This window comes from Haliotis cracherodii, unplaced genomic scaffold, assembly GCF_022045235.1.
Source record: "Haliotis cracherodii isolate W230 unplaced genomic scaffold, xgHalCrac1.p SCAF_6, whole genome shotgun sequence".
NCBI lineage: Eukaryota > Metazoa > Mollusca > Gastropoda > Lepetellida > Haliotidae > Haliotis > Haliotis cracherodii.
Genome location: NW_027266319.1, coordinates 42,029,307 through 42,055,095, shown reverse-complemented (window position 1 = coordinate 42,055,095; position 25,789 = coordinate 42,029,307). Strand labels below are relative to the sequence as shown.

Genomic DNA, 25,789 nt, shown 5'->3' with positions numbered 1-25,789 from the left:
TATTTTCGTCAGGTATTCAAATTATTCTGTTTATGTCTCATGGACGTCAAATGAATTTTACTAGTGCTTGAAGATTGTTCACGAACCCTCCCACTGTCTGACAATGAGGCTGCGATACTTACAGCAGACGGCCACAAGGTTATGGCTCATGTTATATAAATTCTCAAACAAGGACCATTACCATTTGTGAGATGTAACCGAGTGCTGATTGGTGTGAGCATTTGCTGGCTTCCCTTTACCTGGAACGAGGCAGTCGCTTCAAAGGTGAGTTAGGAAATAGAGACCACACCACTAAACAGCTCTGTGTTTTCATGGGAGATGGAAGAAGGTAGAGTCTACAAGCCTGTGAAGGCGTGATGATGTGCAGGATGGACCACTACAGCTCTAAGGCTAAATGTTCCCGGAAAAGTGGTTGTTCTAGTTTCGTTGGCTTCTTATAGAAGTGAGGACGCCTTCATTCTTTGCTCTTTTTTGGCTTGATCTTGTTGATGATGTTGAATTAATTGGTTTCACCAAATTGTCAGTGAAACCTAATGCAGAGACATCTCACTTCCTATTTTGCAGCGGTCAATGAGAAAGACTTCCCCAACAAGCCAAGGAACTTGACATATAGCCAGGATCTCATCAATGACACATACATCTTCCATCTCAGCTGGCTCCTGCCTAAAGGATGTAAGTAATGTTTCATTTCTTCCTTGGTATCTACAGGTAGGGTGGTAACCATGAAACTGTGGGCCCTGAGACGGGAATGTGTCAACCTTGACACTGTCATCTTTGTGGGCTCTATGGAGGGGTGTCAACCTGATGACTGTACAGGGTGGCTGCCAGATAACTGTACAGAGGGACTGCCAGATTGCTGTACAGGGTGACTGCCAGATGTCTGTACAGGGTGACTGCCAGATAACTGTACAGAGGGACTGCCAGATAACTGTACAGAGGGACGGCCAGGTGACTGTACAGGGTGACTGCCAGATGACTGTACAGGGTGGCTGCCAGATAACTGTACAGGGTGACTGCTAGATAACTGTACAGGGTGGCTGCCAGATAACTGTACAGGGTGACTGCCAGATAACTGTACAGGGTGACTGCTAGATGGCTGTACAGGGTGACTGCTAGATGACTGTACAGGGTGACTGCCAGATGACTGTACAGGGTGGCTGCCAGATAACTGTACAGGGTGACTGCTAGATAACTGTACAGAGGGACTGCCAGATAACTGTACAGGGTGACTGCTAGATAACTGTACAGGGTGACTGCCAGATGACTGTACAGGGTGACTGCCAGATAACTGTACAGGTTGACTGCTAGATGGCTGTACAGGGTGACTGCTAGATGACTGTACAGAGGGACTGCCAGAGGGACTGTTCAGGGTGACTGCTAGATGACTGTACAGGGTGACTGCTACATGACTGTACAGGGTGACTGCTAGATGACTGTACAAAGTGACTATCAGATGACTGTACAAAGTGACTATCAGATGACTGTACAGGGTGACTGCCAGATAACTGTACAGGGTGACTGCCAGATAACTGTACATGGTGGCTGCCAGATAACTGTACAGGGTGACTGCTAGATAACTGTACAGGGTGACTGCTAGATAACTGTACAGGGTGGCTGCCAGATAACTGTACAGGGTGACTGCCAGATAACTGTACATGGTGGCTGCCAGATAACTGTACAGGGTGACTGCTAGATAACTGTACAGGGTGACTGCTAGATAACTGTACAGGGTGACTGCTAGATAACTGTACAGGGTGACTGCTAGATAACTGTACAGGGTGACTGCTAGATGGCTGTACAGGGTGACTGCCAGATAACTGTACAGAGGGACTGCCAGATAACTGTACAGAGGGACTGCTAGATGACTGTACAGGGTGACTATTAGATGACTGTACAGGGTGACTGCCAGATGACTGTACATGGTGACTGCTAGATAACTGTACAGGGTGACTGCTAGATGACTGTACAGGGTGACTGCCAGATGACTGTACAGGGTGACTGCCAGATAACTGTGCAGATGGACTGCTAGATGACTGTACAGGGTGACTATTAGATGACTGTACAGGGTGACTGCCAGATGACTGTACATGGTGACTGCTAGATAACTGTACAGGGTGACTGCTAGATAACTGTACAGGGTGACTGCTAGATAACTGTACAGGGTGACTGCTAGATAACTGTACAGGGTGACTGCTAGATGGCTGTACAGGGTGACTGCCAGATAACTGTACAGATGGACTGCTAGATGACTGTACAGGGTGACTATTAGATGACTGTACAGGGTGACTGCCAGATGACTGTACATGGTGACTGCTAGATAACTGTACAGGGTGACTGCTAGATAACTGTACAGGGTGACTGCTAGATGACTGTACAGGGTGACTATTAGATGACTGTACAGGGTGACTGCCAGATGTGTGTACAGAGTGACTGCCAGATAACTGTACGGAGTGACTATCAGATGACTGTACAGAGTGACTATCAGATGACTGTACAGAGTGACTATCAGATGACTGTACAGAGTGACTATCAGATGACTGTACAGGGTGACTGCCAGCTAACTGTACAGGGTGACTGCCAGATGACTGTACAGAGTGACTATCAGATGACTGTACAGAGTGACTATCAGATGACTGTACAGGGTGGCTGCCAGATGACTGTACAGGGTGACTGCCAGCTAACTGTACAGGGTGACTGCCAGATGACTGTACAGAGTGACTATCAGATGACTGTACAGAGTGACTATCAGATGACTGTACAGGGTGGCTGCCAGATAACTGTACAGGGTGACTATTAGATGACTGTACAGGGTGACTGCCAGATGACTGTACATGGTGACTGCTAGATAACTGTACAGGGTGACTGCTAGATAACTGTACAGGGTGACTGCTAGATGACTGTACAGGGTGACTATTAGATGACTGTACAGGGTGACTGCCAGATGTGTGTACAGAGTGACTGCCAGATAACTGTACGGAGTGACTATCAGATGACTGTACAGAGTGACTATCAGATGACTGTACAGAGTGACTATCAGATGACTGTACAGAGTGACTATCAGATGACTGTACAGGGTGACTGCCAGCTAACTGTACAGGGTGACTGCCAGATGACTGTACAGAGTGACTATCAGATGACTGTACAGAGTGACTATCAGATGACTGTACAGGGTGGCTGCCAGATAACTGTACAGAGTGACTGCCAGATGACTGTACAGGGTGACTGCCAGATGACTGTACAGAGTGACTATCAGATGACTGTACAGAGTGACTGCCAGATGACTGTACAGGGTGACTGCCAGATGACTGTACAGAGTGACTATCAGATAACTGTACAGAGTGACTGCCAGATGACTGTACAGGGTGACTGCCAGATGACTGTACAGGGTGACTGCCAGATGACTGTTCAGGGTGACTGCCAGATAACTGTACAGAGGGACTGCCAGATAACTGTACAGAGGGACGGCCAGGTGACTGTACAGGGTGACTGCTAGATAACTGTACAGGGTGACTGCTAGATAACTGTACAGGGTGACTGCTAGATAACTGTACAGGGTGACTGCTAGATAACTGTACAGGGTGACTGCTAGATGGCTGTACAGGGTGACTGCCAGATAACTGTACAGAGGGACTGCTAGATGACTGTACAGGGTGACTATTAGATGACTGTACAGGGTGACTGCCAGATGTGTGTACAGAGTGACTGCCAGATAACTGTACGGAGTGACTATCAGATGACTGTACAGAGTGACTATCAGATGACTGTACAGAGTGACTATCAGATGACTGTACAGGGTGACTGCCAGCTAACTGTACAGGGTGACTGCCAGATGACTGTACAGAGTGACTATCAGATGACTGTACAGAGTGACTATCAGATGACTGTACAGGGTGGCTGCCAGATAACTGTACAGAGTGACTGCCAGATGACTGTACAGGGTGATTGCCAGATGACTGTACAGAGTGACTATCAGATGACTGTACAGAGTGATTGCCAGATGACTGTACAGGGTGACTGCTAGATAACTGTACAGAGTGACTGCCAGATGACTGTACAGAGTGATTGCCAGATGACTGTACAGGGTGACTGCCAGATGACTGTACAGGGTGACTGCCAGATGACTGTACAAAGTGACTATCAGATGACTGTACAGGGAGACTGCCAGATAACTGTACAGGGTGACTGCCAGATGACTGTACAGGGTGACTGCCAGATAACTGTACATGGTGGCTGCCAGATGACTGTACAGAGTGATTGCCAGATGACTGTACAGGGTGACTGCCAGATAACTGTACAGAGTGACTGCCAGATGACTGTACAGAGTGATTGCCAGATGACTGTACAGGGTGACTGCCAGATGACTGTACAGGGTGACTGCCAGATGACTGTACAAAGTGACTATCAGATGACTGTACAGAGTGACTGCCAGATAACTGTACAGGGTGACTGCCAGATGACTGTACAGGGTGACTGCCAGATAACTTTACAGGGTGACTGCCAGATGACTGTACAGGGTGACTGCCAGATGACTGTACAAAGTTACTATCAGATAACTGTACAGAGTGACTGCCAGATGACTGTACAGAGTGATTGCCAGATGACTGTACAGTGTGACTGCCAGATGACTGTACAGGGTGACTGCCAGATGACTGTACAAAGTGACTATCAGATGACTGTACAGGGTGACTGCCAGATGACTGTACAGGGTGACTGCCAGATGACTGTACAAAGTGACTATCAGATAACTGTACAGAGTGACTGCCAGATGACTGTACAGAGTGATTGCCAGATGACTGTACAGGGTGACTGCTAGATAACTGTACAGAGTGACTGCCAGATGACTGTACAGGGTGACTGCCAGATGACTGTACAAAGTGACTATCAGATGACTGTACAGGGTGACTGCCAGATAACTGTACAGGGTGACTGCCAGATGACTGTACAGGGTGACTGCCAGATGACTGTACAGGGTGACTGCCAGATAACTGTACAGAGTGACTGCCAGATGACTGTACAGGGTGACTGCCAGATAACTGTACAGGGTGACTGCCAGATAACTGTACGGGGTGACTGCCAGATAACTGTACGGGGTGACTGCCAGATGACTGTACAGAGTGACTGCCAGATGACTGTACAGAGTGATTGCCAGATGACTGTACAGAGTGACTGCCAGATGACTGTTCAGGGTGACTGCCAGATGACTGTACAGGGTGACTGCCAGATGACTGTACATGGTGACTGCCAGATAACTGTACAGAGGGACTGCCAGATAACTGTACAGAGTGACTGCCAGATGACTGTACAGAGTGATTGCCAGATGACTGTACAGAGTGACTATCAGATGACTGTACAGGGTGACTGCCAGATAACTGTACAGGGTGACTGCCAGATGACTGTACAGAGTGACTGCCAGATGACTGTACAGAGTGACTATCAGATGACTGTACAGAGTGACTGCCAGATGACTGTACAGAGTGACTATCAGATGACTGTACAGGGTGACTGCCAGATAACTGTACATGGTGGCTGCCAGATGACTGTACAGAGTGATTGCCAGATGACTGTACAGAGAGGCTATCAGATAACTGTACAGGGTGACTGTCAGATAACTGTACATGGTGGCTGCCAGATGACTATACAGAGTGATTGCCAGATGACTGTACAGAGAGGCTATCAGATGACTGTACAAGGTAGCTGCCAGATAACTGTACAGGGTGGCTGCCAGATGACTATACAGAGTGATTGCCAGATGACTGTACAGAGAGGCTATCAGATGACTGTACAGAGTGACTATCAGATAACTGTACAGGGTAGCTGCCAGATGACTGTACAGAGTGACTATCAGATGACTGTACAGGGTGACTGCCAGATAACTGTACATGGTGGCTGCCAGATGACTGTACAGAGTGACTGCCAGATGACTGTATGCTAGGACAGGAGTATAATTCAATATATCCTGCACTTAACCTTATATATAGCGCAGAGACCTGAAATATTTAATAGTTCATTTGTCGTAAGGCTAAGACCTGAAATATTTAACAGTTCATCTTTTCAGTTTGCTCCAATAAGGACAAATCTTTGTATAAGGTCTTGTCATTTTGGATATAGGTTAATGTTTATTTTTAGCACTGTGGTAAAGTGTCATCCATTGTCTGAAGAACATTTGATTGCAAAGGCTCATTACCTTGGAGCCATGACATCTATATGCCTTGAAACACATAATTGCTGTTATTTATTAGATGCTAATCCTATTTGTTAATCCCCATTTTTGTGTACATCGACCATCTGCCATCCTGAACAGGATGTGCAAGTATGTCACTGATGATTTACTGTTTACATTTATATTTATTACTTACTAAATGTCAGGTGACATTGGCTATATAAGCCTTGGTCCAGAGAGGAGAAAAGAAAAAAGAAAGGTCTTACCCTTAGCCTAGCTAGGGTTAGGCTTGGTGCTCCGGGGCACCTAGACAACAACCACTACCACTATGTGCTGACCAGGCACATAGTGTCTTTTGTATGTATATATCAACATGTATAAAGTAGAACTGTATATACCGCAAGCCATCGTCTCCAAGTTGTCACTTCCTACAGGAACCATACGTCGGCCCCTTGCATATACGAGTATGCAAATTATTCATAAATCAACGTCGGACCGACACGCGTTGTTAATTTGGTGGAGCTATCGGGTATGACAGACTTCTTAGTCTGTCCTTTCCTGTACCTCTTTGCAGCATGGCATATTGTTCACAAAACTGTAGGAAGTGACAGTCTCTTATTAAAAGGATATACTACCTTCCTGGGGGCCAATCACCAAGAACGAAGAGATGGCCTTTAACAAGATTGAAGAAAGAACAAGAACCTCTCCGATCAAGAACAAGTTCTCCGATCCCAAACCTTCCCTGCTCGAACATCTTAGCAACATAGCTAAGACTTCCCTTTCAAGATGTCGTTCCTGCACATGACCTAAGAAAAGAAGTATACACGCCTATCCCACAAAGACCCGACCACAGCCATCTTCATGCAGACCCTGCACAATACAGAAACCACCTCACGGGCACCTACAAGATGGACACTGTGTACAAGATATCTCATTGGGACTTACTAATTTGTGTTTACTTACATGGACTCAATCAAGGATATATATTGTGTGACTGTTGAATAGTGCAACCAGGTATGTTTAATCAAAGCCAGTATATTAATGCCAGAATGTGTCTTTCCAAAATTCAGTTTTGTATATGTGCAATATAATCCAAATTACATCTTTAGTCAGCTAGATCTTTGAAGTTATTGTGTAGGGAATCTTTGAAATGTCTCCAGGCCACGCCAGACATATAGTTGCAGCTAGGGCCCAGACAAACCTAAGCTGCAGGGTTATCGAGTCACACCTCTAAGCTCAACTCGTAATTTCAAAAATCTAAACGACAAATTTTGTCATTTGTTACAAGTAATTAATGTGCACAGTTTGGTACAAAATTGAATGTATTGTCTAGGACTTTGCTGAGATGTTTAATTTGCACTTTTTATGACATTACTCATTATCACTATTCGGTACTGAGTCGCACCGCCAAGCCAGACTCCTGAATTCAAAGAACCTTCAGTGATATATTTATTGAATCTGTGCAAAGCAGTAATTACCTTGTAGTGAAATTGCACATTATAAAGATCACTTGGTTAGTTTTCTAACTGGCACTAATTCAAATTGGCTAGATGATCACTTTCATACCGTCATTGCATAGATATATTTGTTGCATAAGGATTTCATATAACTGATTTTGATCACATTTGCATGGTTGTTTTCCTTGGTGAAAAAGTTCACACATATCAATTTGGACTCATGTAAGCTTGGGGTCCAAGCTTCACGTAACGGAGGGAAGTTGTCATAGCGACTGATTTATGACGTCCATTGTCTGAAGAACATTTGATTGCAAAGGCTCATTACCCTGGAGCCATGACATCTATATGCCTTGAAACACTTAATTGCTGTTATTTATTAGATGCTAATCCTATTTGTTAATCCCCATTTTTGTGTACATCGACCGTCTGCCATCCTGAACAGGATGTGCAAGTATGTCACTGATGATTTACTGTTTACATTTATATTTATTACTTACTAAATGTCAGGTGACCTTGGCTATATAAGCCTTGGTCCAGAGAGGAGAAAAGAAAAAAGAAAGGTCTTACCCTTAGCCTAGCTAGGGTTAGGCTTGGTGCTCCGGGGCACCAAGACAACAACCACAACCACTATGTGCTGACCTGACACATAGTGTCTTTTATATGTATATATCTACATGTACAAAGTAAAACTGTATATACCGCAAGCCATCGTCTCCAAGTTGTCACTTCCTACAGGAACCATACGTCGGTCCCTTGCATATACGAGTATGCAAATTGTTCATTAATCAACATCTGAGACCGACACGCGTTGTTAAAGCCAGGAAATGAAGTTCCTTATATTATGGCTTGGTGTACACAAGTATAGACATGAAGCTATCAGCTTAATCACTCATATGGAAATTAGTGTAAAGTAAGGAGGACTGTGTGAATATTGATTTTGACTAACACCTCTTAGTGCTTAAACAAGGGATTTTGACAGTCTTTGCCATATTTTCACCCAATAAGACTCTGCTGTGTAATGCAAGGTGATTTCTCAGCCTGCTGTCCATAAGCAGGGTTTGTTGAAGAAACAAATGACTTTCTAGTCTTAATTTTCTTTCTTAACCATTTTAATGGTTGGTTGATGGATATTTTGCTTAGAAAATTAGAAAGCGATTATCCAGGAAGTTGTCAGGAAAGGGCTTCTTCAAAATAGCTGTGCTAGTGACTACTCTAGATCTCTGACAGGGTAAAGGTGGATGTCACTAATGGAGAATTAATCTTGGCTCATTATAGGATGAAGGTGTTAATGTACTGGTAATGTAGCATTTGTCGTCATGACTTGAGTGAAGTATAGGGGACTTTCTGACAGGTGATGTGTTTGTCATGACTTGTGTGAAGTATAGGGGACTTTCTGACAGGTGATGTGGTGTTTGTCATGACTTGAGTGAAGTATAGGGGACTTTCTGACAGGTGATGTGGTGTTTGTCATGACTTGAGTGAAGTATAGGGGACTTTCTGACAGGTGATGTGGTGTTTGTCATGACTTGAGTGAAGTATAAGGGACTTTCTGACAGGTGATGTGGTGTTTGTCATGACTTGAGTGAAGTATAGGGGACTTTCTGACAGGTGATGTAGTGTTTGTCATGACTTGTGTGAAGTATAGGGGACTTTCTGACCGGTGATGTAGTGTTTGTCATGACTTGTGTGAAGTATAGGGGACTTTCTGACCGGTGATGTAGTGTTTGTCATGATTTGTGTGAATTATGGGGGACTTTCTGACAGGTGATGTGGTGTTTGTCATGATTTCAGTGAAGTATAGGGGACTTTCTGACAGGTGATGTAGTGTTTGTCATGACTTGTGTGAAGTATAGGGGACTTTCTGACAGGTGATGTGGTGTTTGTCATGACTTGAGTGAAGTATAGGGGACTTTCTGACAGGTGATGTGGTGTTTGTCATGACTTGAGTGAAGTATAGGGGACTTTCTGACAGGTGATGTGGTGTTTGTCATGACTTGAGTGAAGTATAGGGGACTTTCTGACAGGTGATGTGGTGTTTGTCATGACTTGAGTGAAGTATAAGGGACTTTCTGACAGGTGATGTGGTGTTTGTCATGACTTGAGTGAAGTATAGGGGACTTTCTGACAGGTGATGTAGTGTTTGCCATGACTTGAGTGAAGTATAGGGGACTTTCTGACAGATGATGTAGTGTTTGCCATGACTTGAGTGAAGTATAGGGGACTTTCTGACAGGTGATGTAGTGTGTGTCATGACTTGAGTGAAGTATAGGGGACTTTCTGACAGGTGATGTAGTGTGTGTCATGACTTGTGTGAAGTATAGGGGACTTTCTGACAGGTGATGTAGTGTTTGTCATGACTTGTGTGAAGTATAGGGGACTTTCTGACAGGTGATGTAGTGTTTGTCATGACTTGAGTGAGGTATAGGGGACTTTTTGACAGGTGATGTAGTGTTTGTCATGACTTGAGTGAAGTATAGGGGACTTTTTGAATGCTGATTTAGTGTTTGTCATGACTTGAGTGAAGTATAGGGGACTTTCTGACTGTAAAGCTGACACTAAGCCATCCACTGTAAAGCTGACTCTAAGTCATCCACTGTAAAGCTGACACTAAGCCATCCACTGTAAAGCTGACACTAAGTCATCCACTGTAAAGCTGAAACTAAGCCATCCACTGTAAAGCTGACACTAAGTCATCCACTGTAAAGCTGACACTAAGTCATCCACTGTAAAGCTGACACTAAGCCATCCACTGTAAAGCTGACACTAAGTCATCCACTGTAAAGCTGACACTAAGTCATCCACTGTAAAGCTGACACTAAGCCATCCTCTGTAAAGCTGACACTAAGTCATCCACTGTAAAGCTGACACTAAGCCATCCACTGTAAAGCTGACACTAAGCCATCCACTGTAAAGCTGACACTAAGTCATCCACTGTAAAGCTGACACTAAGTCATCCACTGTAAAGCTGACACTAAGCCATCCACTGTAAAGCAGACACTAAGTCATCCACTGTAAAGCTGACACTAAGCCATCCACTGTAAAGCTGACACTAAGTCATCCACTGTAAAGCTGACACTAAGCCATCCACTGTAAAGTTGACACTAAGTCATCCACTGTAAAGCTGACACTAAGCCATCCACTGTAAAGCTGACACTAAGTCATCCACTGTAAAGCTGACACTAAGCCATCCACTGTAAAGCTGACACTAAGTCATCCACTGTAAAGCTGACACTAAGCCATCCACTGTAAAGCTGACACTAAGTCATCCTCTGTAAAGCTGACACTAAGTCATCCACTGTAAAGCAGACACTAAGTCATCCACTATAAAGCTGACACTAAGCCATCCACTGTAAAGCTGACGCTAAGTCATCCACTGTAAAGCTGACACTAAGCCATCCACTGTAAAGCTGACACTAAGCCATCCACTGTAAAGCTGACACTAAGTCATCCACTGTAAAGCTGACACTAAGCCATCCTCTGTAAAGCTGACACTAAGCCATCCACTGTAAAGCTGACACTAAGCCATCCTCTGTAAAGCTGACACTAAGCCATCCACTGTAAAGCTGACACTAAGCCATCCTCTGTAAAGCTGACACTAAGCCATCCACTGTAAAGCTGACACTAAGCCATCCTCTGTAAAGCTGACACTAAGCCATCCACTGTAAAGCTGACACTAAGCCATCCTCTGTAAAGCTGACACTAAGTCATCCACTGTAAAGCTGACACTAAGCCATCCTCTGTAAAGCTGACACTAAGTCATCCACTGTAAAGCTGACACTAAGCCATCCTCTGTAAAGCTGACACTAAGTCATCCACTGTAAAGCTGACACTAAGTCATCCACTGTAAAGCTGACACTAAGCCATCCACTGTAAAGCTGACACTAAGCCATCTGCCAGCATCCTGCCTGTCCGCAATGTCTTATTCATGAAAGCATCATTATGTACAACTTGATGCTCAGTTTAGAATGTATGATATGTGTTGTATGGCTGAAAGCTGCAGAGTGAGTGCATGGTAAATATAAACAAATGCTCCTGGACAAGACATGCCAGGAGCAGACCTAGGCCATAGATGATGGCACCATCAGCTTGTTCCGCCATGTATATGATAAATGCATGCATAAGTGCTCAATGTATTACATCATTCTTAATTTGTAACATTTGACTGTTATTGCGTACGTTTGTCCTTTATTTCAACTTTGTATTGTTTTACTGAATGGCCACCCATACTGGTCTCCATTTGGATTTTATTTGATATTTTGTAGATATATATATTTTTAAAAAAGATAACTTTATTTCTGGGACTAAATATCTGTCTAAGACTAGGTTGGCCCGTTCATTAGAGGAGCTGCTGCTGTGGAGTGTTAAGGTCCTTGTGTGTGCCTGAGATCTGCGATTGTGGGTAATAAATGGAGTCAAGGATTCTCCCTGATTATGTTTCGAGGTTTGGTTGCTCCATCCGCGTCCCTGGGGTTCCCAGAGGTAGTAAACATCTAGGACCTGCATCACTTTGACATTTCCTCAATCTGATGTAAGGGAAATGCTGTTCACTCACTCACTCACTCATTCACTCATAAGGGCTTAATAATCAGACGTGTTGTTTTCAGAAATTTGTGTGCTCCAGCTTGAGGTACAGTGAGAGTTATGCAACAGCAGTCTGAAAGGGTATTAGGTAGATCACAATGATCAGATTACTGAACAGCTGGAGACATGAAATGTGCAGTAACTCATCTAGGGTTTAAAACACGCGACAATAGATCTCTTCAGCTTGTTTGGTCATTGTGATGGTAATTAACTTTGCTGTCACATATTCTATTACGGATGCCATTTATATGCAAATAGAATTCTAGGATTAGAAATTGTAGTTACTCAACACTATAAGCCATGTTGGCAACAGATTATAACTTCAGCTCTATTTCAGGAGGATGATAATGTCTAGAGTCCAAGCCAATTACAGAGCAGTGTCTGGTACTACTGGACAAGCAGTTGTTACCAAACTGAGAGGGTCTGGTTTAATGCATTACTTCACACACCCACAAGAATGTGAGGTGAGGTTGATAGGGGTTTAATGTCACGTCCAAGATTATTACACTTATTTATCCAGACAGACACAGTGTACTCCGAGCCAACCAGCCCTTGATTTAGCCAGTTAATTCCGAGCACCAGTCAGGATAACAAAAAGTAGCATTTTTTAAACATCTTTTTGTATGATGTGGCCCGGAGATGAAACCCCCAACCTTCCGATCTCTGGAATTCCAGCCTAGTTCAGCAAGGGTGGAAACAGGACTTCTATAGTGAGTTAACTCCCTTGCCTCTGGATGATGATATGGGGCAGGAGAATCAACCACGATCAGATGCAGGCTCTTGCTATATCTTGACTGTCATTGATTATTTTTCAAATTTTGCCCCAGCTTTTGAAATTCCATCCACAGAAACTACTTATGTAGCAAAGTGTCTGCACAAAATGTTCTGTATACAGTGATCCCTCGCTACAATGCTACCTTCAGGGTCCAAATAATTGATAATAATTGTCGTAGGTGGTAGATGACCAACAAAACAGTATACATGCCCTGCCTAACTAACACAGTCTATGTTGCACATTTCAGAGTTTCAAAAAAGATAAGAATAGAAGTTATGTATGATTCATAGTGTAAAAAAAAGATTTATCAAGTATTAATATGCGCTTTAAAAAAACCACCACATTGTATCCCTTCAGCAAATTCAAGTTAATAAACAGGTACCACAAACTTGGACAATAAAAGTATGAAATTTGATATATAACATCACTAGACATGATGATTTACCCTTTAAAATGTATTTCCTGCTCTCCAAGGCATTGTTTTATATTCAGAGATTAAGATTACCGTGTGTATTTTCTCGTAAACTAAGCCGGAAATAGCAATCAGCTGTACACACGTTTCCTCCCAATCTACCTGTGATTCAGTTAAAAAGTACCAAATGATACAACTTTAAAGAATTTTGATGCAGTGGCCGGAAGAAATTGTATCTGGATTATCAGGAATAATATATTTCAATATCGTGTTATTTTAGTTGCAGCTTCCACCATATATACTTAAAATTATAAGAACCATAAGCGTAGCACTTTGGTACAGATGGTATGCAGGATATTTTTTGATGTATGGAATGATTTTGACCAGTCACCATAGTGACTTCCCGGGCTACATGTATTTCGCTTGCGAAAAATGTTACGTTGACATGAAATAGTCAAACTGCCTCAAGTGGATGACTTTTAGCAAGTCATGGTATGGCATTTATGATATGTGCATCCATTCTCATGGAACTAAAGTTCGTTTCAAGACGTCAATAGTGGTAATCTGACCATGGTTGCTGTAAATAACGGTGAGTTGTGCGATCTACCAATCACTTCGAATATGATTTTGCCAAAATTATTGTAAACATTATTATAATTATTCCAGATATTGAACAATTTTTTTAATTACCAGATATTATAATATCATAGGGTTAAATTGCGTACTTTAGTTCGGATTTGTTGACTGGTATTGCCGGTGTTACATAATCGCGGTGATCCGCTGATAATGTTTTTGGAGATGATGAAAAACATTGTGTCATTTGAAAACTTGAGTTTATAAAAAAGGTTAGATAATTTTGGGAGCCATGCTTTACTGCACACTATAACAGAGTAAGCGCTATATCGAAGAGCACAATAATGAGGGAACACTGTATATGCTCTGCCATTAGAAATCATCAGCGACAATGGTAGTGAATTCAATTCTGCAGTGATGAAAGATTTGCCCAAAGTGTGTATGGTTGCAAACACATCAACACAAGACCATTTTACCCGTATCCTGAATGGAAAATGTCACCGCATAAATCAAACTTAACAGAACATGCTGTAGGAAGAGAACCATGGGTCTTCAGCAACCCTGATGCTTGCTGTAACAGGCGACTATGCTTGTCGTAAGAGTTGACTAACGGGGTCCGGTGGTCAGACTCGCTGACTTGGTTGATGCATGTCATCGTATCCCAATTACGTGGATTGATGCTTATGATATCAATCACTGCATTCTCTGGTCAAGACTCACCATATTTACAGACCGCCCTCATATAGCTGGAATATTGCTGAGTGCGGCGTTAAACAACAAACAAACAGCCCAACCAGTGGGCAAACTGTACTTCAGGTTGTATGTTATCCTATAACACATCCAAACATGCATCCATGGTGTATTCACCGTTCTGTCTCACAGTTTGGAGGAGTCCAGTGTTTAGCAAATGAAAATCAACATGGTGAAACACATTCTACTAAAAAAACATATCAAGTGTAACAGATGTACTGCAGCTATACAAGAAATGCAAGAGAAAATATCAATAAAAGTTCTCGCTTACAATGAAAATGCACAGCAAATACAGAAGAATACTTTGACAAAGACATAAATCTGGGCAAATTGAATTCAACATAGGAGATAAAGCATTAGTTAAATCAAGGAAAAGAGAGAACGGCTTGATCAATATAAAGTGAATTGGACTGTATGTTAATTGTTTCAGGGATGGCTTGAGGTGACATAACGATTGAGTATAACAGATGGTGCTAAGATCAGTGCGTATAAACTGTTTTATATGAAAAGGTTTCACAGATCAGCAACAACTGTTAAGATGAACATACAAAACAGAAGGGGGATGATGTTGAAACATCAGAAGCAGTTTTCACAATCTGTGAATGCCATGACAATTGAAACTGATGAAATAACAATGAAGAAGGCTTTTTGGAAACCGTTGGAAATGCTAAACTCATTAAACCTCATGAATTTTGCAATGAGGGTGATGTTGATGACCCAGGTTTAATGTTAACCCAGAATCCATGCAGAATCCCCAGCTCACATTCGGGTGAATGATTCTCCCTAAGAGGGACTGGGACTTGGGTTTCAACCTGCCCCTCCTGGTTTCCCACAAATGCCTCTTCAGTCCCTGCCTACACTGTTTATGGACCCTGCCTGGATGCATGCAGTCCATGCCGCCTCAGATCCACCTGCAGGTTGCACCCACGCTTCACCCAGTGCCTGCACCTCATGCGCCTTCGACGTCGCAAGAATCACCTGCACATCTTGTTCTTCTGATAACTCCTGCAATCCCTACGCTGGTAGTGCCTACACTTCCTGCGATCATTGCGTCTTCAGCCAAGACATCCTCCTACAGGTCAGAGTCACCCAGTTCCTTCTCTAGACGAAGCTCTAAGTCTTCCTGATCTAGGATGCGATTCAGGAGCCACTCCCTGTTACATCGTTCACAGGAATAACATTTCGACTCATCCAAAGGTGCCTTTATCCCTAACTATTAGGAATCTTCACCAGAACTGGAAACACACTTAAGCTTATTCAAAATCTCCAACAGGATGGCGGACCCTCCATGCTGTAGCGGCTTCCCCAGGCCCCGGTCGGCCAAGAAGGACACTATCTGGTCTCGATGTTGAGGGACATGATCATGATGAGGACTTTGCCAAACTATTGTTTACTCCTGCCTTCAAGGCGCTTCGTTTTAAGGCCTGTTTCAGACAGACATGGACCTCCTAAGTTCCTAACAGTTCTGCAGGATAGGGGGCTCAAGATGCCATCTGATGCCTGCCTTTCAGCAACCCCTCACACTTCGCCATTTGCAGGTGCTTCTGGGACTACTTACACCCAGGACCAGACTATTAGAGGCCCTACACCTACGTCCTATCTAACAGTAGCGCCGCATAGCAGACATCAGGACCCTTGTGTATCCATCACTCTTCCACCTCACCTCAGGTCTCATCTCCCGTGGTGGACGGTAGAGTCGAACGTCTTAGGAGGAGTCTTTTTAACAGAGTTATCACCAACTTCACACCTGTTTGTAGACTGGTTTCTACAGTGTTGGGGCTCACATCTACAGAACCAGACGGCTTCAGGGCTGTTAGGTCTGATGTGCAGTGCACATGGCACACAGACAACCTAAAGGCTCTCATCCTGGTGATTTCACACTGGCGGGAGCAACTCTGGAACACCCAACTTGCCGTCTCAACAGACATCATGGTGGTTTGGTGTCTTTGCAACCAAGGGACAACTTGCCATTACTCCTTGCTACAGAAGACTTTCCAATTCTTTGCAGACGCTCTATCCAAGCTAGACAAGATGACTATCACAGAGTGGAAGCTTCATCCCGAGGCCTTCAATCTCATATGTCAGTTTCTCGGACAGCCACATAGATCTCTTTGCCATAAGCCAGAACTTCCAGATCTGGACATATGTCTCACTGGTTTGGGATCCACAGGCCTGGGCAGTTGACGCACTCAGCTTCCCTTGGGAAGGACTCAGCGTATGCACCTGCATGGGATCTGATCGTGGTACTTCGAGTCCTGCTTGGACCTCCATTCAAGCCCCTACATGGGTGCACAGTATTGGCCTTCTAGTCATCGTCCAGCAGGTCGCCAATCCCAGATGCCATTAACATCTCAAGTTGTCCAGAGTCATCCTTACTCTCACAGTGCTTGCATGCCAGACAGGCGGGGCGGGGGTAGCATTGGCTTAGTGAGTCAGTCAGTTTTTGGACCTCAGTGTATGCTACTTTCTATTGCTGCCTTTTACTGAGTGTTCCTCACTCTCTTGTTCTTCCTCGCATGGGACTAGTCCTTGGGTTCGCTAATAGCTGCACTGGACGGTTGCTGGGATGACTTTGAGGGTTTTTGAGGATCATATCTGAAAGTATGCCAACCGCCATACCGTCAGATACAGATGCATTAAGGGGTAATACAGGATTAGTTAAAAAATTTGTAAAATCTAAATATTTTTTATGTTTGTTTACTTACCCTGCATTACTATGTCTAAGGGCCCACCCGTCGGAGTGCCAGTAACCTCCCCACAATATCTTCAGATGTTACAATCAAGCAGTAATGTGCAGATATGTGACATCATCAGTTCCGTGTGTGCTGTGTTGGAACAACTTCCTTTTCAGGTGGACATCACACAGCTTCTGTCTAAAAAAGCAGTATATGCATTAAGGAGTAATGCAATTTGCTAAAAGTGATATATAACTAGACGGCTAAATGTCATATCTTGCTTAAAAAATAGATTGAGATACAAAAATCCCTATGCCTTATGTTGCTGAACATGCTACAGTTATACTGAATATCAAATTTCATAATGATATAAGCAGAAATACCCAAGTGCTGGGTCCATGTGACATTTACGTTTATTAAACTGAATGGAGTTCTCTGAGCTACTGTTTAGAGATCATCTAACAAACGTTATGGCATCAAGAGCCATCTGTTCCAAAGTGTCTTGAATGTTGCATAAATTCAGCTCAATCTTTCAATAAACTCATTGAACCTTCGGATCAGAATACCAGAAATAAAATTCATTTTTATGATAATATTTCATCATTAAATACAGATATTCATCATTTTAACTTGGGTTGGATGGTTGCAGAACATGTAAATGAAGCAATTGTCATGCCTGACTGTACATTGTGATCAATTTTTCCCATTTGGTCATTTCCAGCATATTGTGTTGGAAATGGGATGTTCATGCACTCTGCTCAACTTATGTTTATGAGCTATATGGATGCTGAGCTATATTATACTGTTAAAAAACTCTGAGCACAACAAAATTATTGTAATGTGTATTATTTCAACTTCCTACCCTGAAGGGAAGCCGGAGGGAGAGTATTAAATGTTCCTTAACACTCTTAGGAATAACTCTGTGTTTTTTATTGGTACTGGTACTACATTTCATTAGTCTGTTTTTTCAGTCTATCATCTACTTGTTTAAATGGAATAAGAACGAGAAAGAATTCCCTGGATTCTGATTTTGAATAACTAACTGCAACTTGCTAATATTCCACATCCATCCAAGCATTATCCAGTGGTGTTAGCATGTGGGATGTTGTTAAATGATTGAATACTTTAAAACGGGCTATGGAGCCACTTTAACATTATATCCAAACTTGGGACCCACTTCAACTGACATTCTTGCACTCCCCGATGTGACTTCTAAACTTGTTTACTTGCATTTGATAAAGAGGTATATTACCCATTCTGATGTGGTGTGAATTGTCGCTTGTTTATGAACTGGTTTCACTGTTGGTATGCACCACAAGCTTTCTGCTTTCAGCATTAGTTTAGGTAGACAGGAGCCCAGTCAAGTTTTGTTACTGTTGTGTGGGATAAGAACTAGAAATCTTTTGCGCTAAATTTAACTGTGTTAAGGAAGAGAAAAAACAACCCATAACTCGGAATATTAAGGACCAGCCATTTGATATTCTGGGGGAGGGGGAGAGCCGAGTGGGATTGTATCCACAAAAAATTGTGCCTGAAAAAAATAATTGTACTTCAGACGGTTAAAGAAGAAGAGAAATTGCCTGCCACTAACATTACATTGTTGCAAGGTGTTTTTCCTTAAAACAGGCTCATAGTTTTAAAGAAAATGATATCTGGTTTTGTAGCTGTAGCTAAACAAATATTTGATGTCGATACAAAATCCCAGCCCACCCTACCCCAAATATCAAATGGTTGTTTATCTTAAAACACTGAATCACATTCAGACAATTGGACTATTCATGTCTATAAAGTTGAGTAGTACATATGTTAAATCATTGATTCGATGCTCTTGATGTCAATCACAAGACTGTCTGGTCCAGACTCGATTTTTGACAGACCACGGTCATATAGCTGGAATATTGCTGAGTGCTGCGTTAAACAACAAACAGACAGACAGACAGACTTTGATAGATTGGTTATATCATTATCAAGATCTGGGAATTTGTCTTCAGCAACCCAAATTGAGGTCGTCAGAGGCCACAATGCCTGTCATAAGAGGCCATGAACGAGATCAGGTGGTCAGGCTCGCTGACTTGGTTTATGCATGTCATCGTATCCCAATTGAGTAGATTGATGCTCATGATGTCAATCACTGGATTGTCTGTGCCGGGGTCAATTATTTACAGCCCGCTGTCACATAGCTGGAATATTGCAGAGTGCTGCGTTAAACAACAAACAAACAAACATGGCTATTGATCCAAGATCCAAGTGAGTGTGTCACAGTTTTAAACATGTTTACTTTCTGGGTTCAATAAACATCTTCTTTTGATATACTGTTGCCCACTTACTACAGGCCTAATAGCAACAGAGTCCGTCACTCGTTTTAGACCGAATTGGAACAGAAATTCTGTCACTCGACATACTCCCAGTGGGAGCAGAGCCTCTGTCACACACAATTGACCCAATAGGAATAGTACTTCTGTGACATTAGACCCAATAGAAACAGAGCCTGTTGTTTTCTTTAGACCAAATAGGAACAGATCCTCCGTCTTTCACTCACTGTAGACCCAATGGAACCAGAGCCTCCGTCTTTCACTCACTGTAGACCCAATGGAACCAGAGCCTCCGTCTTTCACTCACTGTAGACCCAATGGAACCAGAGCCTCCGTCTTTCACTCACTGTAGACCCAATGGAACCAGAGCCTCCGTCTTTCACTCACTGTAGACCCAATGGAACCAGAGCCTCCGTCTTTCACTCACTGTAGACACAATGGAAACAGAGCCTCCGTCTTTCACTCACTGTAGACCCAATGGAAACAGAGCCTCTGTCACTCAACATAGTTCCATAGAAACAGAACTTCTGTTGCTATAGACCTTTCACTTTAGGCCAAATAGGTACAGAGCCTCAGTCACTCACTCACTATAGGCCCAATAGGAAAAGCGCTTCTGTCACTAGACCCAATAAGAACAAAGCTCTGTTCAAATTCTACTCAAGTAATACTCTGCTAAATCACTCAACACGTCAACACTTTTGCATTAAGGTAATGCCGTATTCGATGTAATAAGCGCCGTGCTCTAATAAGCGCCCACAGTGATATTTGCTAATATATTGGTTAGTGAACAATCCCAATTATCACCCCTTCCGACTGATCAATGTACACAAGACTTATTTTTTCGTGTATACATGCACACATGTGTTATATGCGCCCTTAATTATGGGCAATTAAATTCTGGAAAATATATCTGTATAATACGCGCCGACTTTTCTTTTGTATCATTTCAGGCTGTCAGCATAAAGCACAAAATTTTCAATCTTTCAACTCCGTTTTTTCTCTCACCAAAATTATATTCTAAAAAGAGACCCTTATTTCTAATTTTGAGAGCCTCCCGGGCACTTATTATGTCGAATACGAAGTGATCTTATGAACAGGAATTGAATAGGTGACAAACTGATATACCGGTAATCATTCTTAAAAAAGTACAGGGAAAAAAAGTAAAAATTGTTGACAAACTTATTGGCCAAAATACTTGGAAATATTTTCAATGATTCCTATAACATACTTACTTAAATTAGGAATTTAACATGCGCTCCGCATGGGCCCGCCAGGCCATTTGGTGTTTGGTCGAAAAGGTGAGACAACCTAGGTGGGGCTCTTTAAGGTTGCTTACTTAATTTGGAGAACAATTTTGGAATTTTGAAATATGCCATAATACCGAGTGGGGAGGGGGTGGGGGGGTGAGAGACTAAAAGGAGTTTGTGTGTTTTTATAGGTTTAGAATTTTTGCGTTATTGGCAGCTTGTTTGTTGTTTGTTTTATTTTTAAATGCGGCCAAGTAGGCCTGTTTTGATTAGATATATGCCTAGTTCTTTAAAGGTTTTAAAGTCATTTAGGGGGTTCAGTACAGTTGCTATTGTCTTTTGATTGTTGCAGTTTAGTGTGGATTGGAGTGTTGTTCTGTGTTGCTGGTAATGTGTGCAATATAGTATTACATGTTCGGGCATTTCTTTTACGTTGCAGTGGGGGCATTTACCAGTTTGGTGTTTTTTAATTTGGTGCAGCTGGGAGTTAGTGTGGCCTGTTTGTAGTTTAGTTATTACTCTGTCAATTGTTTTGGTTTTATGAAGGATTTCTGTTTTTTTGAGTGGCTTTTGTTGCAGGTGTTTTAGATTGGAATCAGATTCCCATAATCCCAGTCAGTGCTGTTGTTATTTTAAGGGGAAGTTTCACAGTTATCTCATCAATTTGAATAATAATGGTTTGCCTGATTATTTCATTACCATTTAATATCATTTGAGTAAACACTTTTACTTTTTTTAATGTAGTGATAACTGCTGTTGAGAATATTTTTGTGAGTGAAAAAAAGTGTCCAGTACCACCAGCAAACCGTCTGAAACATGGATGACAGCTGGCTCCACCTGGAACACACTACTGCCAATATTCTGGCAGGGAAATATGCCTAGAGAGTACCCATCACAGTTCTTGCCTGTTCAAATGACAGGGTGGGAATGTGCCACCGCTGATGACTGTTAATGGCAAACCTCTAAGGTCCCTATTGTTGTTTGATGAGGGGAATGTTCTGAAAGGAAGCATGTGATAGTTTCAGGAGAATGCATGTATGAACAATGAGTTTGGGTGCCTGTGGTTTAACCAACTAGTTTTGATACGCTGGCAGCAAAATAAATAGCTAGTGATTGTTGACCAGCAACCCATGTGCACAGCAGTAAATTTGGCTGCAACCCTTGAACAAAGGGTTCTATGGTCTACTGACAAAAAAGTACGAATTCAAAGTCCATGAGAGGGATTGAAAAATGTCATGACCAAAACATCGTTGGCAAATGTATGGCATAAATCACGTGAGCACCGTGAAAAGATTTGGAAAAATTCTGTTGACGGATATTGATTTGGTAACATGATTTTTACTGGATTATGCATAGACTCGTTAGTCCAGCCAAAATATAACTCCATAATTCCAGCCTTGTTCGGCAAAGGTGGAAACTAGATTTGTTGACATGCTATTTCCAGTGTTACATGTTCACAGTAATGTCTTTGAATACTCATGAAAACTCATTGCATGCATGTATTGTGGACACACACCCCAACACAGCTGTATTGTTTTGGAAAATATGGTACTCTACCGCCAAGACTGTATCTGTTCATTGTCTTGGCATTAAGAAGATATCTACCAGTCTACAGGTACATTGATCTGATCTTCCTGAGTCAAGTGAGTTTACTGACCATAAATGTCCATACTGAAGTATGCAAGTTAATCCTGTTATTACACTATCTTGTTATAATGTTCATCTGATCTTCCTGAGTCAAGTGAGTTTACTTACCATAAATGTCCATACTGAAGTATGCAAGTTAATCCTGTTATTACACTATCTTGTTATAAAAAATGTTCTTTGTATATCCTGACCCCCGTTTGTGATCTATTATTTTAATTTTTTTCAAAATTTAACTCAGTATTGTTTATAGTAATTTGGAAAAACAGTGTATGAACTGATCGACAGATCATGCTATACCACCACTATGTACAGAGATGAAAAACCTTAGTTGTCGTAATTCGACTATTAGTATAAATAGTATTATTGGGTATATTGTTTTACAGAGTTACTGGTAGATTTGGGAGAAAATGTGTGTTCAGATGACTGCTATTTATTGCTAATTTTATAAGAAAATACACAGAAAATCTTAATCTCTGCATATAAAACAATGCCTGGCCCAACAGGAAATACTATTGAATTGATAAATCACCATGTCTAGTGATGTTTTTTCACATGTTACATGTTTGTTATCTCCTGTTCATTCACCAGTCGCAATATCATGTAGTTTTTGACTGTGCATAAGACTGTCCAAAATACTGCATTCCCTAGCGGGGGAAGGGCGGACAGTATGCGTGGGTGCGCACTATATTCAAGAAAATATGGTATGCATTGATACAAAATATTGCATTGAATCAAGTGTTCTTGTTGAAAATGGAATCAACCCTTGCCAGTGGAATGTGTTTCATGTTTCAATTTCTATGAACACGATGAAATGCAGACAGACACCATAATGAGATAGCGTAATAACAGGAGGAAATAGCTTACTTCAGTATGGATTTGTGGACATGCTATTTCCAGTGTGACATGCTTTACTTTCGTAGATAGAATGAACATTTACTGTCTGCATGTATAACACACCCCTCTCTACACAGCTGTATTTGTTGGAAGGAAAGTGTGCATAATACAGAGGAAAAAAAATACTTTTTAACACATATAAACATGATGAGATGTGACTTTTGTATCATGTACAATTGTACCAAGGGCCACTAGGTTTCATGTATGAAGGTTTTTAGAGATGACAAATTGTTTGATAGGCATTACTTAGAAGTTGACGGGGGACAAGGTAGACACAATTTTATGGATAACAACTTCTTTAATACTGTAAAAAGCGACGTTTCGGTTTAGATCCTTATACCATTGTCAAGCAGGACTGAATGACGGTTGTTGTTGCATTAAGTGTTTAAGAGATCGCCTTCTGCCTAATCAATTTCGGCTGACCTGTCCCTCTTTGGGACTCATGTGTGTGAGTAGGGTACACATATCTATTGTGAGTTTGGTATTCACATAATTTCTGTTTTTGTATTGATATAATTTCTATTTTCTTATGTTGATATAATTTCATTTTTATCCTTGGCTGCTCTATTTATATACGTTCGAGTAGCTGTCCATCTCTCAGACATAGAGTTAGTTTGGCCTTCGCTATTGCATCTCTTGGCTTTAGGAGATCTATGACGGATAGCGGATCTAACTGCAATTCTTGTTTTAACCTAGCCTGGGCTGTTGTGTGGCAATGGATTCAGGTTGTTTGCAAGATGAACAAATCTTGTCATAGTGCTTTTTGTGACCGAGTCTTGAGGCGTGAGATGGCAATTCTAATTTTCCTTTCATTTGAGTATGAGTTTGGCTTTTGTTGGATCTTGGGATGAATTTTGTATAGCCATCTGCCGATCTTACTTGCGTCCCATTGGGCTTGCCATCTTTCTGCTATAGAGGCTTTTATTTTGCTATTTATATCTAGTTTACTAAAGGGAATAGGCTGTATATCCGATTTGTCTAGAGCTAGCTTGCCAGTGAGTCTGATTTTTCATTTCCATGAATATCTATGTGAGAGGGGATCCAACACAGCTCCACCTGTTGCCCTTGGTCCGATAGCTTTTGTATATTCGTATAGAATATTGTTGACTGTGTTTGGCCTGGAGTTTGAGTTTCTGCCACTGAAAGCTTGAGTGCACTTAGTGAGTCTGATAGGACGATTGCCTCCAATTCACTCGTGAATATACTGACTGACCATCAGGCAGGCGAACCGAATGTGCTTGGGGTTTGGAGCTGTGGATATGGATCCCGTAACCAGCGCTGTTGTTGATAGGATTCTTGCATCCATCAGTGTATATATGGACCCTGTTGTCTCAGGTAGTTTGAATTTTAGTGATAGCTACTGATCAGAGTAGGGTTGGATGTAAAAGCAGTGTCAACTTTGGGAGTTTTTAAAGTCCAGGGAGGGTGTAACCCTTTGTAGTGACTTTCTGGAGGCTGAATGTCATTACAATTGTGACTTCGGATGAGTTATGTACTAATATCCCAGATGGCTTTAGTGAGGGATTTTTTCTAGCTTCATCTCGAGTGTTTTTGTCTTGCCATATCTTTTTAACCAAAGAGTTTGATGTTTGTCCCCAGAACAATAATATTGTCTGCTCTCTTCTTAGTTTCAATGGGAGTTGTGCCCCAAGATGTGACTGAAATTGCCAATAATACGTTCAGGTCTTTTTGACATCTGTTTTCCACATATTCTATATGTTTGCGCCAAGTGAATGTGTTGATCAAGGATCACCCCAAGAAATATTGCGGATTTAAAAAAAAAATTTTTTGGTTTGCCTTATATGGAGACACGGGGTATCATAGCATCTTTCCCCTGTAGTTTGAATAGAACTCCAACAGTTTTTTCACTTGGAAGGGTGAATCCCCATTTATTGCACCATTGATCTACTCCTTCCAGGGCTGACTGGATTTTTTTTCTGATTTGTGAAATATCTCTGTGCTTTACCCACATTGCTCTGTCATCAGCGAATTTAGAAGTTTGGGTAGGAGAGTTGACATGATCAAAAAGATCATTGATCACGATGTTAAACAGGGTCGGGCTTATAATGCTGCCTTGTGGTGTGCTGAATGAGGGCTTACTTACTTACTTCCTTTGGAGATTTAACGTGCGCTTTCCGACTGATGCGTATTTCGCACACGGGGCCGGCCAGGCCATTTAATGTGTTTCCGAAAGGGGCGAAAGTGGTGTGTGCAAACCAAGAGGGGGCTTTAGGGGTTGCTTATATAGAATTTGGGAATTTTAAGATTTGGAATAGATGCCGATGGGGTTAGGGAGTAGAACTAAG

General features: G+C 42.1%; 1 protein-coding gene across 1 annotated transcript in view; it reads left to right on the top strand.

Annotated features, from left to right (window-relative positions):
- LOC139445610 (uncharacterized) overlaps window positions 1–25,789 on the top strand; it is a 138,247-nt gene that overhangs the window by 46,608 nt on the left and 65,850 nt on the right. Inside the window, exon 3 of the mRNA XM_071226773.1 lies at window positions 565–672. Coding sequence (XP_071082874.1) covers window positions 565–672 — 108 coding nt within the window. The remainder of the gene's footprint in view (window positions 1–564; window positions 673–25,789) is intronic.